Here is a 14279-nt window from a genome sequence, read left to right on the forward strand (position 1 = left end):
GAGGTCAGATCTATTGAAGCATTAAAGTGTCAAATTAAGAATTATTCCAAGCGAGACCACATTTTGAGAAACACAGAAGGAAAACATTCTGATGTGACAAACTTTTTAATATTAAAACAAACAATGATTTTTTTTACTTTTCTTCCTTTCCCACATCGATAAAAAAAAACATCTGAAGTCCTACACCACAATAATACTTAGAAACCTATATTAACACTCAAGACCTTGTCCACATAGCTATAAATAGAAAATGTATTTCTAAATCCTTTCAAACTGTAACATAGATTACATCTGTATTGCTATATATTTTACAATGTAATGAAATAACTTTATAAAACACACACACACACAAAAAAAAAAAAACAACAAACCACAAGCAACACAAACTAAAGAGGCCGAGATCACTATGTACCAGATAAAGGGTCAGTACCATAAGGGAGAAAAAGGTGCTAAAATTCTAACTCGTGTTCCTTCATTTTTATATTCAACACTACCACATCAGAAATTCTCTTAGTAATTTTGACATTTTTTAAAAAACAAATTAGCTTATACAAACTCAACTGGCTAATCTGATACCAAAGGTTTCAGAACTTGACACCTTTCACACCGGAAAATGTAATGCTTATCTAATTAGACAATTATTCCCCCCCCCCCCCATTTTATACACAGCAAGTTCTCTGCAAAAGCCTTTTCCAACTTGAATTTAGGGCTTGTAAGCTGAGTGTGTAGTAACCCTTTAATGGCTACAAAGATCTACCTAACAAACATCTCCCAAAGACAAACTTGTTTAGAAATCAAACCATACTCACAAACCACAGTCAGGCTGAAACAGGAACAATTTATAATACTACAACGGGCAGCCAATATGCTAAGCATTCAGACCTATTAACCAGAGCACAGGACAGTTCTCTTATTCATGGTAGGTTTCTACTTCCCAGCTTGGCTTTGAACAATGGTAGAGTGTTCCTGTGTAATACAGTATTTTTTACAATATTAATAATGATGTGCTATAGTGATCTAGAACACTTCCTCATGCTATTAACAGGTAGAATGAGTAGGCACTTTCTACTAGTTACAACATAAAGGTGAAGGTTTTATACCAATGACTACACTAGAAGTACAAGTCAGTAAGGTCTGGATAGTGTTTCTCTCTTCAGTGAAGATGCAATATTAAGCAAGAGTCCCACAAATTGCAGATACAGGACAAAGCTTCCAAACCTTCACTGCTGTATACTTCTGTGATATACCCAGAAAAATCTGTGATTACTGAATTTTAAAACAAATGGCAAACTAGATCTACCAAAATACAACCTAACATCTACAATATGCATAACTTCACAGAGCAATACAACTCCCTTTTTACTTAAATGCAGTCTAACACAGTGGTAGAGACCTATGTATTAGCATAATACCACCTCAGAAGCAACACCTGGCACAAAATACTTTCTCTTCCTCACCATTCTCACAAAACACTTTATGTCTAATACCTGACAATAATATACACACACACACAAATAAATAAACACTAATAATAAACTAATAAAATAAACATTTGACCCAGAAAACAATGGACAGAAGTAGAGATATGTAAAAGAACAAGAAATAATTCCAGGAATCCTCCTTGGATTAAAAAAAAAAAAAAAAAGATATCAAAGATCACTTGTTGAATACTGAGTCATTCTATGGGTTCAATCTTTGTCATTACCTAATACTCAGACAGCAAAAATATTAACATAAATGGAATAATTTCAAAGTAAGAAAAAGCCACAACTGTGCTAGTACTCACAATCAATTTTTCCCCTCTGCAATCCCATTGTTTAATTTCAAAAATTCAAAAATGTTCTTGAATGAAGATCCCAGAAAACTGAAATCCCAATTGCCATTTTTAAAGCTATCTTAGAAAGCTGTGACATGACACATTTACTGGTGCTTCAATAAGAGTGAAAACAGGTGTAAAATTTGCCATAACCAAGATACATACAAATAAGGCAGCAAGATCACATTTGAGGACTTCAGACTCTGCCTTCACTAAGAGATATCCTGGGCCAATTCTGGCAAGGGGATGCATTTAACACTGAGCTATTTTTACCTTTCAATTCCACCTCCTAGATTTGCAGCAACACATAGCCTGTGGCTTTCAATGTTACCAACAGCAGTGTAATGAATACAAAGTAATCTGCTGCAATATTTTTTATTATTTAAAAGGTCATTGAAATCTGCATTTCAGAATGACCCACAAATACTCCTGAGAAGTGCTCCCTGCCTCACCTGAGAAGAGTCATTTGAACATATACCAGCTGACAGCACTATATACACTAACAATCTTAGATTATGATTCAGATTAATAATTGGAAATTAATCTGTTATACTGATCTCTACCAGTAACTCAGTTCATGCAAGGGAAAAATTATTGCACACAAACATTTTGAAAAGTTGATTTTAGTTTTCTTACTTGCTGACTTATTTTGAGCCTTGAGGTAATAACACACGAAAAAATATGCCTCATTATTTTGAGACATTTCTAAATGTAACATAACTGGATTTCACACACTTGTAAGCAAGAACTTCAATAAAGGATATCAGTTTAGATTATTCAGGCATTTGTATAATGTTTGACTATTGCTAGTCAGACACCTCTGAATCACACAAAATTCAAATTCTGAACACTGCCTACTAATCTTCCAAGGCTCATCAAATCATCTAGTGTTGATTTTCAATTAGGTGTTGCAGAAGCATGTCTTATGACTGATTCAAAGATTTGGCAAAGATTTTGAAAAAAAGGACCCTGATCCAAGACCAACTTAAATACACATTATTTACAGTTACAGAACTGGCTTTTTTGACCTAAGGAAGACTGAGTTTCCATAAAAACGCTAGAAAACTTTGGGCTGAAAACTTCCAGTGATGCTATTTAACTACACAAGTGTTAAAATATATATATATTTTTTAAATGTAATTAGTCACAAGGAACCAACAAATTAGAGATTACCTTAATCCTCACAAAATAAAGGGTACAAACAATGATCATATGCTTGAGTCACATGAAAAAAAGACCCAGTAATAAGCAGAAAATGTTTCATTTTCCTAATTAGCTGTTTTGAAGCGTCTCATGTTTCATTCTTCTTATCCAGTTCTAAACAAACTCAAACAAATTCCGTTTGGAGAAGCTAAACAAAATACATTAGACTACAAAACAGAAGCAAGCTAACCTGCAGCAGCAATGTGGCTGAAGACCTGGAACCACAGGGCCAATTCTCAGTGCTCCATATGGAGTCTCTGAAAGCAGCATTATGTAGCTATCAATTCATCTTATTTTCATCACTTCTAAGTACAATGTTTCCCCTTGTCACATTTGCAAAACACTGAGAAGTACGTTTTTGTGGTTTTCCCTAAGTACTCCTGGTGGTTCCAGAATCTAAAGAAACCTAGCTATGATTGAAACAAAATGTTATGACTGACTGAATTTTCCAGGTATAAAAACAGGATTCTAATCTTTCAGTTTCCAAGGAATGTATGTAATGTGTTAGCCATCATGGGAGAAATTCTCTAGACCTCCCTCTGAACTGTAGGGAATAAAATTCAGGATGAATGTATTATAGACCTTTTTTAAAAAAAAACCTATTTGTTCAGCAAAAATAAGACATTTTCATCAGGCAGTGATCAAATTAAACACTTGTCAGAAACTTCTTAAAATAAACCCCAAGTACTTTCTAATTTAAATCATTGTTGTTATGCATAGGGGCATAACAACACACTTCTCTGTTACCCTAAAGGTCAGCAAACCCATTTTAAGTTCCTGAGGTGAGAAAATCAACAGAACTACCTGTCCAGTTCAGATGTTTAGATTTTAATTGGATCTCTGTTACATACACATCAACAGTACTAAACCAAAAATAATGCATAATTTTTCCCAAACACATAACTTAGAATAACCAGCTGGACTGAAAAAAATACATACTTTTTTTTTAAGCAGTTGTGTGATTTTCCTACACTAAATTACACTTATTCTGAGTCATATATCCTCTCACTAACCAATTACCTTATAAAAGATAACATTCTGAGTTCCCTTCTGCCAATATTGCATTCCTCAATGCAGTAATTTAGAACTGAATTAGCTTGTGGCCCACAAACGTTTTTTAAATACCTCATAATAATAAGCAGTTAGAAATTATTTACTGAGGGTGCACTCTATGCTCTCTCAATAGATAGCTCCTTCTATAGTATATTACTGTAATAATACAATCACAGAGAGTGCTTTCCATGGAGTATTGAGACTGCAGTCTCATTATGCTTCAGGTTTTTTGCTTAGTCTGCTCAACATAAATTTTCCTAATATATGCATTAGCCTGAAATGAAAGTTTATGCCTAAAGAATGCACATTTAATGGTCTAAGTACATAAACACAATAAAGACCGCTGACTGATAATGGCTTCGTACACAAAGAATTTCTGAACTACTATTTATTTTATATTCCCTGTATCAACACCGAGTTTTGCATCAAATCAATATGGATTACTTCCAGCTTGAAAAAAACCTCATCATTTGAATGCTTTCAATTAGACAATGTAGCTTTTCAATTAAAAATAAATTTAAAAAAAAAATAATTAAAAATGGTGTGTTTTCCCCCACCCTGCTCCTTCAATAATACAGCATATTGGAATTGGACTACAGCCAGACCTGGCAGTGTTTTAACAATACAAAACAGTTGAAAAAGATAAGTTCCCACTATGGTTTTGACTCTATGAATATGCAATTTTAAAAAAAAATAAAAATTGAGGCTATCAAGAAATTAACATGTGATCAGACAGATTTTGTTTTTTAATTGATTAGGATCAATAAAACAAGCACAGTGTGTTAAAAATATCTTTGCTGAACCAGACTTAATCTTTATTTCTAAAACTCAAGGCATCCAAAGGTATTCTTGGGAAACAGAGTGTTCTCTTCTAATACAGACATTAATTTGTTCTAGCTGTTCATTTAAAGATTTTTACAACTTCATAAATTCAGCTCTGTCCCTCTAAATGACAAATGGGTCTACTAAAAACGTGAAGTGAAATAGAAACATTTTTAGTATTGGGAGATAAGTACATGTGCTGACATTAACCACGTAATACAGACCGTAATTTTAGATAACATAAGCACCTTTTAAAGAAATCCTAACACTGCTGGTTCTAAAACTAAAATGTTCCGAGATTTTTTCGCGTTTTGGGTATAAAAATATAATCACAGGATACTACTGAAAACTACCTGTTCTATCAAGCTTTTCTTTTGTGCCCTTACCTTTCAAGGCACACTCATCTTTGGAAGAGCTATCTAATTTCACAACTATCTAATTTATTAAGAGAGAAAGAAACCCAACACGGTAACAGCACTAACCGGGACCTATTTTGACAGAAGCATGTCATGCCGGTCACAGTCATGCGGTCGGCACTCAATACACAGAAACTTCCGAAATGCACGCATTCCTTCCCCTCATTCCCAAGAAAGGAGGGAGCCGTACTCTTTTACGTACCGAGAACCTGCCTGAAACATGACAACGTGGGGGAATGGGCGGGGAGTCATTTGCCAGGCCAGCGGGCCGGGCTGCATCGGGGTGAGGGTGCGAGTGCCCGCATACCTCTCACTCGCACTCACTCCGCGAGTGATGGTGCAAAACCCCGCGGGGACACGGCCGGAGGCCAGGGCTGGGCTCTGACCAGCACCCACCGCCGGCCCTTTAGGGCGCGGGAGAAGGACAGACGAGGTTAGCCCAGCCTTCCCCCCCTGCTCCTCTCCCCGCACGGCGGCAGGGCTTCAATCTCCAGCTTCGGGGGCTCTTCTACTCGCTACAGCCGGAGGGAGACCTCATGGAGAGGACAGGCGGTCACGCAGATACCCCCACAGAAATGACAGGAGAGCGACTCCCCCTCCCCCGGCCCCGCTACTCCAGGGCCGGGGCCTCCCGAGCGGAGCAGTGACACGGCAGCGGCCGAGCCGGCATGCGGAGGGACAGGCGGGGGGCAGGGGAGGGGAATGGCGCACCGGCGGAGGCCGGAGCAGGGCGGCGGGGCCCTGAGCGCCGCGCCCGGAAAAGCGGGCGGGCACCCGCCGGGGCCGCGGACACGCCGAGTCCCTACGGGATCCCAAGATGGCGGCGGCCGAGCCCGTTCACCGGCTCGGCGGCGCCCCCCCACCCCCCGACGGACCTGGGCGGGCAGGGCAGGGCCCGGCACCGCGGCTCAGGAGAGGGGCTGGAAGGGGGGGTTTGAAACGAGGTGCCCGGAGGCGGCACAGCGTAAAGGCGAAACGGGACACTCCGCCGGGCCATCCCTCTGCCCCCCTTTCCCCGCGCCGGGCTCCCCCTCACCTTTGAATTTGAGGTCGGTGGGCGGATCAAGCACCAGGATCTGCTCGTGCTTCGCCAGAGCCCCGGCGGCCGCCATCTCGCTCGCTCGCTCCGGCGGGAGGAGGAGTAGGGTGAAGGGGGGGGGAGCGGGGGGGAGAGGGGGGGGAGGGAAGGGCGGAGGAGAAGGAGGAGGAGGAGGGGCGGGAGAGGGAGGCCGGGCGGCGGCGGCGCCGCTCCCTTACGGCGAGCAGAGGCTCCGCGCGGCGGCGGGCGCTGCCGGCGGTCCGAGGGCGGGCACTGGTGTTGGCGCTGGTACCGATGCCGGTGCTGGTGCCGGTGCTGGCTGCTGTGCGCGCTTCCCGCTGCCGCGTTCCCTCGCCCTCCCCGCGCGAGTGTCTCAACGGCCGTCCGGCAACGCCGCCCCTCCGCGGGCACGAGGGCGGCGGAGGCGGCGGGGACCTCTCCGCGCATGCGCGCCCGCGCTCTGCTGGCGCCGGGCGGCTCCCGCTGTTTCCCGCGCCGCCGGTTGGGGAGGGACCCAGCGGCCCGGATCTCACGCCCACCCACCCACCCTCAGGAACCGCCGGGGCCAAGGAGCGGAGCAGGGGAAAGGCGCATCTCCGCACCCCGCAAACACACACACGCAGTTCGGGCGAGGGGGGCGGGAGCGCCAGGCCTACACCGGCAGTCGCCGGAAGGGAAGGGCGCCGCTGTGTCGGTACTTGTGGAGGCCTCGGGACCGCCGGAGGAACTACAACTCCCGGCGTGCTGTGCGGCGGGCGGTGGCTGGGCAGGCGCGGTGCCTGCCGGGAGTTGTAGTCTGAGCGTCAGGTTGAAGCTCGCTCCCTACTCTCCGGGTTCATGGGGCCCTCACGGCCCACGGGTGGTTTGGCCGCCACTGCCCTCGAAGCTTGGAGGAGGAGGAGAGCGGGCATGGGTGCTGGGTCCCTTAGAGGCAGTTGGGCAAATTGAGCAAAATCCCCATGGCTGCTGGCGGTTCTGGCTTGGGTCCAGGCTGCTGGTGGGTGAGGCTTGAGGCTTCGGAGCAGTTCTGGTTACTGTCGCATACCCGCGTCGGGCCGGCCCGGCCCAAAGGAAGCTCTGCCAGACAGCACCCAGGCACCGAGGTGGGTGGGCCTGGCACCCCGGCTGGATGGAAAACAGCCAGAAACTCTCCTCCAAGAGGAAAATGTTCATTAGGTGAAGGCTTAGGAATATTAGCCCAGAGTCAATGTTGAGAGAGTGTGAACTCTTGCAAAACCTGAATGAGAAATAAGAGCCATAAGAGCAGAGGGTATTGGCCATCCTTCTCACTTGCACTTTTTGTCAGACAGTGTTTTCACAGTAAGCCTTTTCATTAGCACCGTATTTTCAAGCAGATGGTACATCTCGGGATATTTGACTGAATCAGTGATAGCCAAACAAGAAAAATCAGACAAAAAAATCCATCTGAACCTCACTCAATCCTATGTCCTATATCTGCTCCTGAAGAATCTGGCTAGAAGATCCGTAAGTTCATACTCATGTGATGTTGGAGTATTGATGATAGAAATTAAGTCAGAAGGATTAATGGATTTATTTTCCCTCTCTTGCAGTCTGGCATAGGTGTGCTAAGAACATGTACAGGGACACAATAACCCATTTGAAAAGTATGTCCTGATAATAAATACACTGAGATGACTTAACTGCTTTACCTTCAAAATCAGCTCATCATAGTCAAACTTGTGGATCACATTCTTTCTTTGGTGAATACCTCTAGCTCAGCCCCAACCACTATTGAAAAGGTTTTGAGGCCATTCAGCAGGGGACATCCTCTGAGTAATTTAGCTTCAGGCTGTGCCTCGGCTCTAGCAGAGCCTTCATCCTCCATTTCTCCTCCAGGCCTTCCTCTGTCAAGCCTGCCTACTTCAGCACTTTGCTCCATGCCTCTCTTGCTGAAAGCAAATACTCATGTGACTTTTAATAACATCAGTGTCTGAAGAAGGAACAAGTGAGAAGTGCTGCAGAAAAGTACTCCAGAGCAGTTTTACCTGACTGGAATTAGCTTCAGTCGGTGGAGTCACATGACATATATGTGAAAGCTAAAGGTTTGCAACTCTTCTGGCTGCAGTTTTCCCACTACAAACTTATTTTATGAGGTGCATAAAACAGCATCTTAAATTACATCCTTTATTTACAGCAGAGTAGTTAAGGTTACTGTCTGGTGGTCTGCTGGGCTTGTTAGCAGAATCAGAGTTCCACTCTGTTTATGCGTTCTTGGGATCTAAAAGATAAACTGGAAGACAGAGGTATTTTTTCTTCTATCCTTGTATATATTTTCCTTCTGATAACATGGACTTAGTCTATTACCTCAACTCTGTTTCTGTTCACAAATCAACTGAAGATTAAGCCACAGTGTACACTTCTCAGAAACAGTAATTCAGCTCCAGAATTACCTGGAGAATCACCTGGATCTGGTGATCATGTACCAGCAAAACTTCTGGGTCTGGGTTTGCAATGAATCAAGATTAGGGAACTGTTGCAAAATGCTGAATACCACAAAAGGTTCTGTCTTTTCTGCTTGTAATGGGGTTAAAAAGATAACAGCAAAGAGTACAAATGCAAAAGAAGCTTCCTTTATGAAGATTTAGAAAGCAAGAATTTTGTTTACTAATTTCTGTTTACTAATTATTTTATACATCTCTTGTATAAGAAAATCAAAGGCAAATCTGAAGCTAAGATCCTTCCTTGACACAACAACAGGCCCTACAGGTTTTCCCATGTGTGGTTTTCTGTGCAAACACCTTGTTAGACGTGGTTGTGACAGATACAGCTGACATCAGAGGATGTGTGTGAGCTGGGGAAGGATTGGGTTAATCCCTGTCACCAGCATATGGAGAGGCAGTGAACAGGACAGGACACAGCCTCAAGTACAATGTGGCTCACAGAGGGAGCATCACAGCATCCCTGAGGCTGGAGGGGACCCTGGGAAGGCTGTAGCTCAATTTCTAACAGCAGGGTCGAGGCTGAATTTGGGCCAGGTTGCTCAGGGCTTTGTCCTGTGGGGTCATTACAGTCTCCAAGGACAAGAGATTTCACAGCCTCCCTGGGCCAGCCTGGCTCAGCACTTGCCCGTCCAGCTTCCATCTGCTTGTTTTGTGTTACAGTAATGGCAAAGTTAGTACATAAACATTGAGGGGGTGGCTTAATGGCAATTATGTATGAACATGTTTTTTTAATGGAGCCTTTGTTGTTGTTGTTTGAATGCCTTGAGAAGCTTAATAATGCATTGATCTGTTGCCTTCAGTGTCATTTCTGATCTAATGCTTTTATTTCATCATAACCAGTGTCATTTTTTGTATTAAAAACCACCTGTGCTGTAGATCAGCAATGTCTGGCAACCTCCAGCATCTGATTCACTTCATTTTAACAACTCATAGCCCAGTTCAGGAATGAAATCTTCCATCTCTTGCAGTCAATAGAAATCCTCTCACTGCTTATAGTGAGATCATGGTGTCACTCCAGAAGTGTCTTCAGTACATTCAGCACTGCTTGCAAAAGGATAATGTTTGTTTAATCTGAGGTCAACACTTGCCCTGTGTGTAGATCTAATGTTTTTCAGACTGTGAATTCAGTACTGTTGTTGTAATACCTCAAATTCACAGAATTGTCAAAGTTGGAAGGGACCTCTGGAGATCCCCTACTCCAACCCTCCCCCTACAGCAGGATCACCTAGAGCACATTACACAGGACTGCAGCCAGGTGGGCTTTTAATAAAAAGTTTGGAGATGGCTTGAAATTTTTATTTAAAACTGTTTGCTATTAAATATATAATAAGATCTCTCTGTACCTGAGAAGTAGCAAAGTGGATTCAGTTTTGCAATACTGTTTTCCACTGTTTATTATGGAGGTAGTTCTGAACTTGAAAATATCTTGCAATAAAACAACATCACAACCTTCTTTGCAATTTCTTGGTGTTATTAAGACTGCAAAGGAAAAAAAGCAACTAAGTGCTGCATTACTTGTCATGTTCTAGCTCTCATTCAATGAAGTTTCTCATGCATCCCACACTGCTAAGTCAGTGAATATTTCAAAATGCAAAGGTAAAAAGGCAGGATTATGTTTTAATTTCTTTTTAAGGAAATTCCTGGCTTTTTGGTGCTGCTATTTATCTTCTGAAATACAAAACTGTTCATACAGCAGGCTCTAGTCATCATTTACTTGACTGCTAATGAGTTCCATATACAATTTTAGGCCCACTTGTTATATTGTAAATCAAAGATAAAATTGCAGTCCGTGCTATTATTGAAGACTTATGGCATTATTCAAATGTTGCCACACTAGAAAAGTAGGTCTTAGTTGAATATCTTCAAGTTTGCTCAACCACAGTGTATCTCTTGACCCAGTGACAGTGTCATAAAAACATACAATGCATGTTGAATATTTAAGCAGAGATAAACCAGTGACACATAACAGCATTCTCATAAATAGCTGTAGCATAAAATTCAATGTACTTTTCATATCTTGGACCCAATTCTGTTCTGCTGAACACAAAAAAAATGCCCTACACCACTAGTTTATGTTGGAACAAGATGAGAATAGTATCTCTTCTCTATGGTTCAAAGGAGCATTTAATGAACTGAGTGATTCCTGAGCTAGTTACCATTCTATTAAAAGCCATTAATCCTTTGATAAAGAACAAAGTTATTGAGGAAACGGGTTTTTTAAACTATTTTCAGTAACTGGTTCTTGCAGTTCATATACATTCACGAGGAATCTATGCAAAATATGGAATGTGTGTGTTCATTGTTGTTTGCTGGTGTTACATTTCTAAAAATGCTTTGCTAAAAAGGAGCCAAAAATCAAATATGCACAGTCAAGTATACAAACATCAGTACACGTCTGAAACTCACCTCCAGGAGAGAAAAAAATGTCTTAAATAACAGTCTTAACCTGAGAAGTAATTCTGCAGAAACAGCGTGATGGTGTCTTGTGGTCATTGCATCTCTTTTCCAACCTGATACTCTTGCAAACAACATCATGGTCTCTCACAGTCTGAGTCTGGAGAACTCATCTGCCAGCTGGAATTCAAATTTCCCCTTCCATTTGCTCTGTTAATACACACAGCAGCTCTGCAGTACTAATTCTGCCCTCAGCATCTCCTGAGCAGTCCCAGGAAGCCCTTGAATGATATTTTTGCATTATGCCTGAGTTCAGGTTCAGTGGATCAGGAGGTAAATAGGAGCAAACAACAGCATAGTGATGTGTGAAAGACATGCATTGCACTGAAACTGTACATGACATGTGAAGTGCTTTTCCTCTGCTAAGCACTGATAAGACATGCACTCACGGGCACTATCCTTCAGGAAAGATGTGGGATAACTGAAGGGATTCTAGAGGAGAAGACCCGGAATGACTGAGGTCCAGAAAACAGGCAGAAACATGAGAAGAAACTGAAAAACTGAGGTTGTTTTGCATAAGGAAGACAAGACTGACTCACGTGTTTGGTAACAGTTTTCAAATACATTTAAAACTATGCCAAGAGAAAGAAAATTGTCTGCTCTCATTTAAGTTGAATAGCACAGGGGGTAATGGGTGAAGATTGGTGCAAGAACTGATTTAGAGCAAATATGAAGAAGTTTTTAAGGGTAAGGATAATGAGCAAGCAGATTGCTGGGAGGAGCAATCCATGGAGCTCCAGTCGCTGACCTTGAAGAACAGGTTAGACGTCACGTGGAAGATAAAAGTTTAGCTGATCCTGCCTTGAGATGTGACCTCTGAAGGCCTTTCCAGCCCTGTGAGTCTATCATTGTGTAAATTCCAGGATTCTCAAAGATTAAACTGATCACCCACAGTGGAAATGTCAATTCCCTAGGGCCTGAGCTATGTTCCATTAAAATCAGGGGGAATTTTTCCAGTGACTTTAATAAGCATTGGATCAAGCCCTAATTGAGTGTATAATTTGGAGCTGTGTATGGAATTCGGTCAACAGTTCTGTTAATGGTATTTGCAAATGCTAAGAAACCAACTCCTTTTCCCAGAGAACATTGGTTTGCAATGGTTACAAGAGAAAGTAAACATGCACTGAAGAAACATTGCTAGGCTAGTGTTACAAATTTGAGCAGAATTGACTGAAGACAGACACCAAGAGAAGATCTCTGGGGAAAAACTATTAAGTTTTCTCGAGGAAGAACATTTTAAACAGCTATTTTTTACATCAATTAAGCAAGGCCAGACAGAAAGAGACAGCAAAAACTATGCTACCAACACTTTAAAAATAAATAGGTACCGTGACCATGAGCATTAAATCTCTGCTAAAAGACCAAATTAGCTGAGAGTCTGAAAATGGACAGAGCAAAAGAAGGGGAGACATGGAGAAATGCAGAGGATTCAACCGGTTGCATAGTGGCTGCCAAGGAAAAATCCATTCCCCTGTAGTCTGTCACCAAATAACATAAAGATTTTCCTCCAGTCTGAATGATGAATTAAATCACAGGCACTTACACCAGCCAAAGCTTTGGCTCTGCAAGTGCACGTGTTTATGCAATGCAGAGGAACACAGGAATGCATAAAGTCAAGATTTTGCAGATTTGCAAAATCACAGCTCCTGTGGGCATCCGCAGCCACCCTGCTTTCCTGGGCTGAGCACATCTCCTAGAAATTCTTTCTCTGTTATACTTGTGTTGTGGCAGGCAGCAGGCAAGTGTGAAAAATGCTCTTCTAGCAGATGCTGGAAGCTAAGGTTACTAATATGTGGCTAATACACACCTGAGAGATCTTTGCTCTTGATTAATTCATTATCTCCGAGGGTAAAGACACAATGTTTCTAGAAGCATCTCCCCATTCCAGTTTGTTTGTTGCAGATGTGTTCTGTGTCTGTGCAGAAGCTGGAACGTTCTACCTGAAAGATCATTTATGAAATATTTATTTACTTTGCATTCGGGGAAGAAAAAAGGAAAAAAGCATAATATTATTGATGGAATCTTTGACTGCCAAACACTGAATTATTTATAGCTTAATTGTACAAATGATACCCATGAGGACCTGCTAGATTGCAATATGCAATTGATACACTGCACAAAACCAGGGACATGTCTTTCAGATTTTGTTTTGGCATTTCAGTGGGTCACCTTAAAACAGGCCTAAACACTTTGCAGAGGTGAAGCTGGAATACCTGACAGCATTTTTGAGGTTGCAAGAAAAGAAAAGGCCTGCAGAAAGCCTCCTGTAGCAACAGATGCTCTGGCCTGGAATACCCTGTGTTGCATCTTTCCACTTCCAATCCATCCTAGAATCACAGAATGGTTTGGGTTGGAAGGGACCTTAAAGATCATCTAGTTCCAAACCCCCTGCATGGACAGAGCCACCTCCCACTACACCAGGTTGCTCAAAGCCCCATCCAACCTGGCCTTGAACACTTCCAGTGATGGGGCCTCCACAGCTCTGGGCAAACTGTGCCAGTGTCTTAGTACCCTCAAATTAAAGAATTTCCTCCTAAAGTTTAATCTAAATCTCCCCTCTTCCAGTTTTAAGGCCCTTGTCCTATCACTTGTGAAATGTTCCTCTCCAGCTTTCAGTAGCCCCCTTCAGATACTGGAAGGCCCTGATAAGGTGTCCCTGGAGCCTCCTCCGTGCTGACCAACCCCAGCTCTCTCAGCCTGGCTTTGCATGAGAGGTCATGTGTGCTCATTAGCCAGCAATCTATCACACAGTCCACAGTTCCCTGATATTCCCCTTTCCTGGGAGCAGCCTAGTCCCTTCTGCCCTTCAGCAGTTCCACCTGTACTCTGGGCACTACAGCCCTGTGCATGGCTCTCCACCTAAAACTGTGAATATTCACCAGTTCCTCCTCCAACACCCAGCACTAGCAGGGAAGGTCAGGAAAGTGGACCCAGCCACCTTCTACTTTGGTGCTGTGCTTACGTACTAGTGGCAGAGAAATACATAAATAGATGGTTCACTGTCAAATTTGTAA

The 14279-nt window shown here is 42.6% G+C and overlaps 1 protein-coding gene across 1 annotated transcript in view; it reads right to left on the bottom strand.

The window, feature by feature from the left end:
* VAPA (VAMP associated protein A) overlaps positions 1-6775 on the bottom strand; it is a 31223-nt gene extending 24448 nt beyond the window's left edge. The window contains exon 1 of the mRNA XM_071737148.1: positions 6347-6775. Within this exon, the coding sequence (XP_071593249.1) occupies positions 6347-6422 (76 nt within the window). The 5' untranslated portion in view covers positions 6423-6775. The remainder of the gene's footprint in view (positions 1-6346) is intronic.
* Positions 6776-14279: the final 7504 nt, after the last annotated feature.

This window comes from Heliangelus exortis, chromosome 2, assembly GCF_036169615.1.
Source record: "Heliangelus exortis chromosome 2, bHelExo1.hap1, whole genome shotgun sequence".
NCBI classification, from domain to species: domain Eukaryota; kingdom Metazoa; phylum Chordata; class Aves; order Apodiformes; family Trochilidae; genus Heliangelus; species Heliangelus exortis.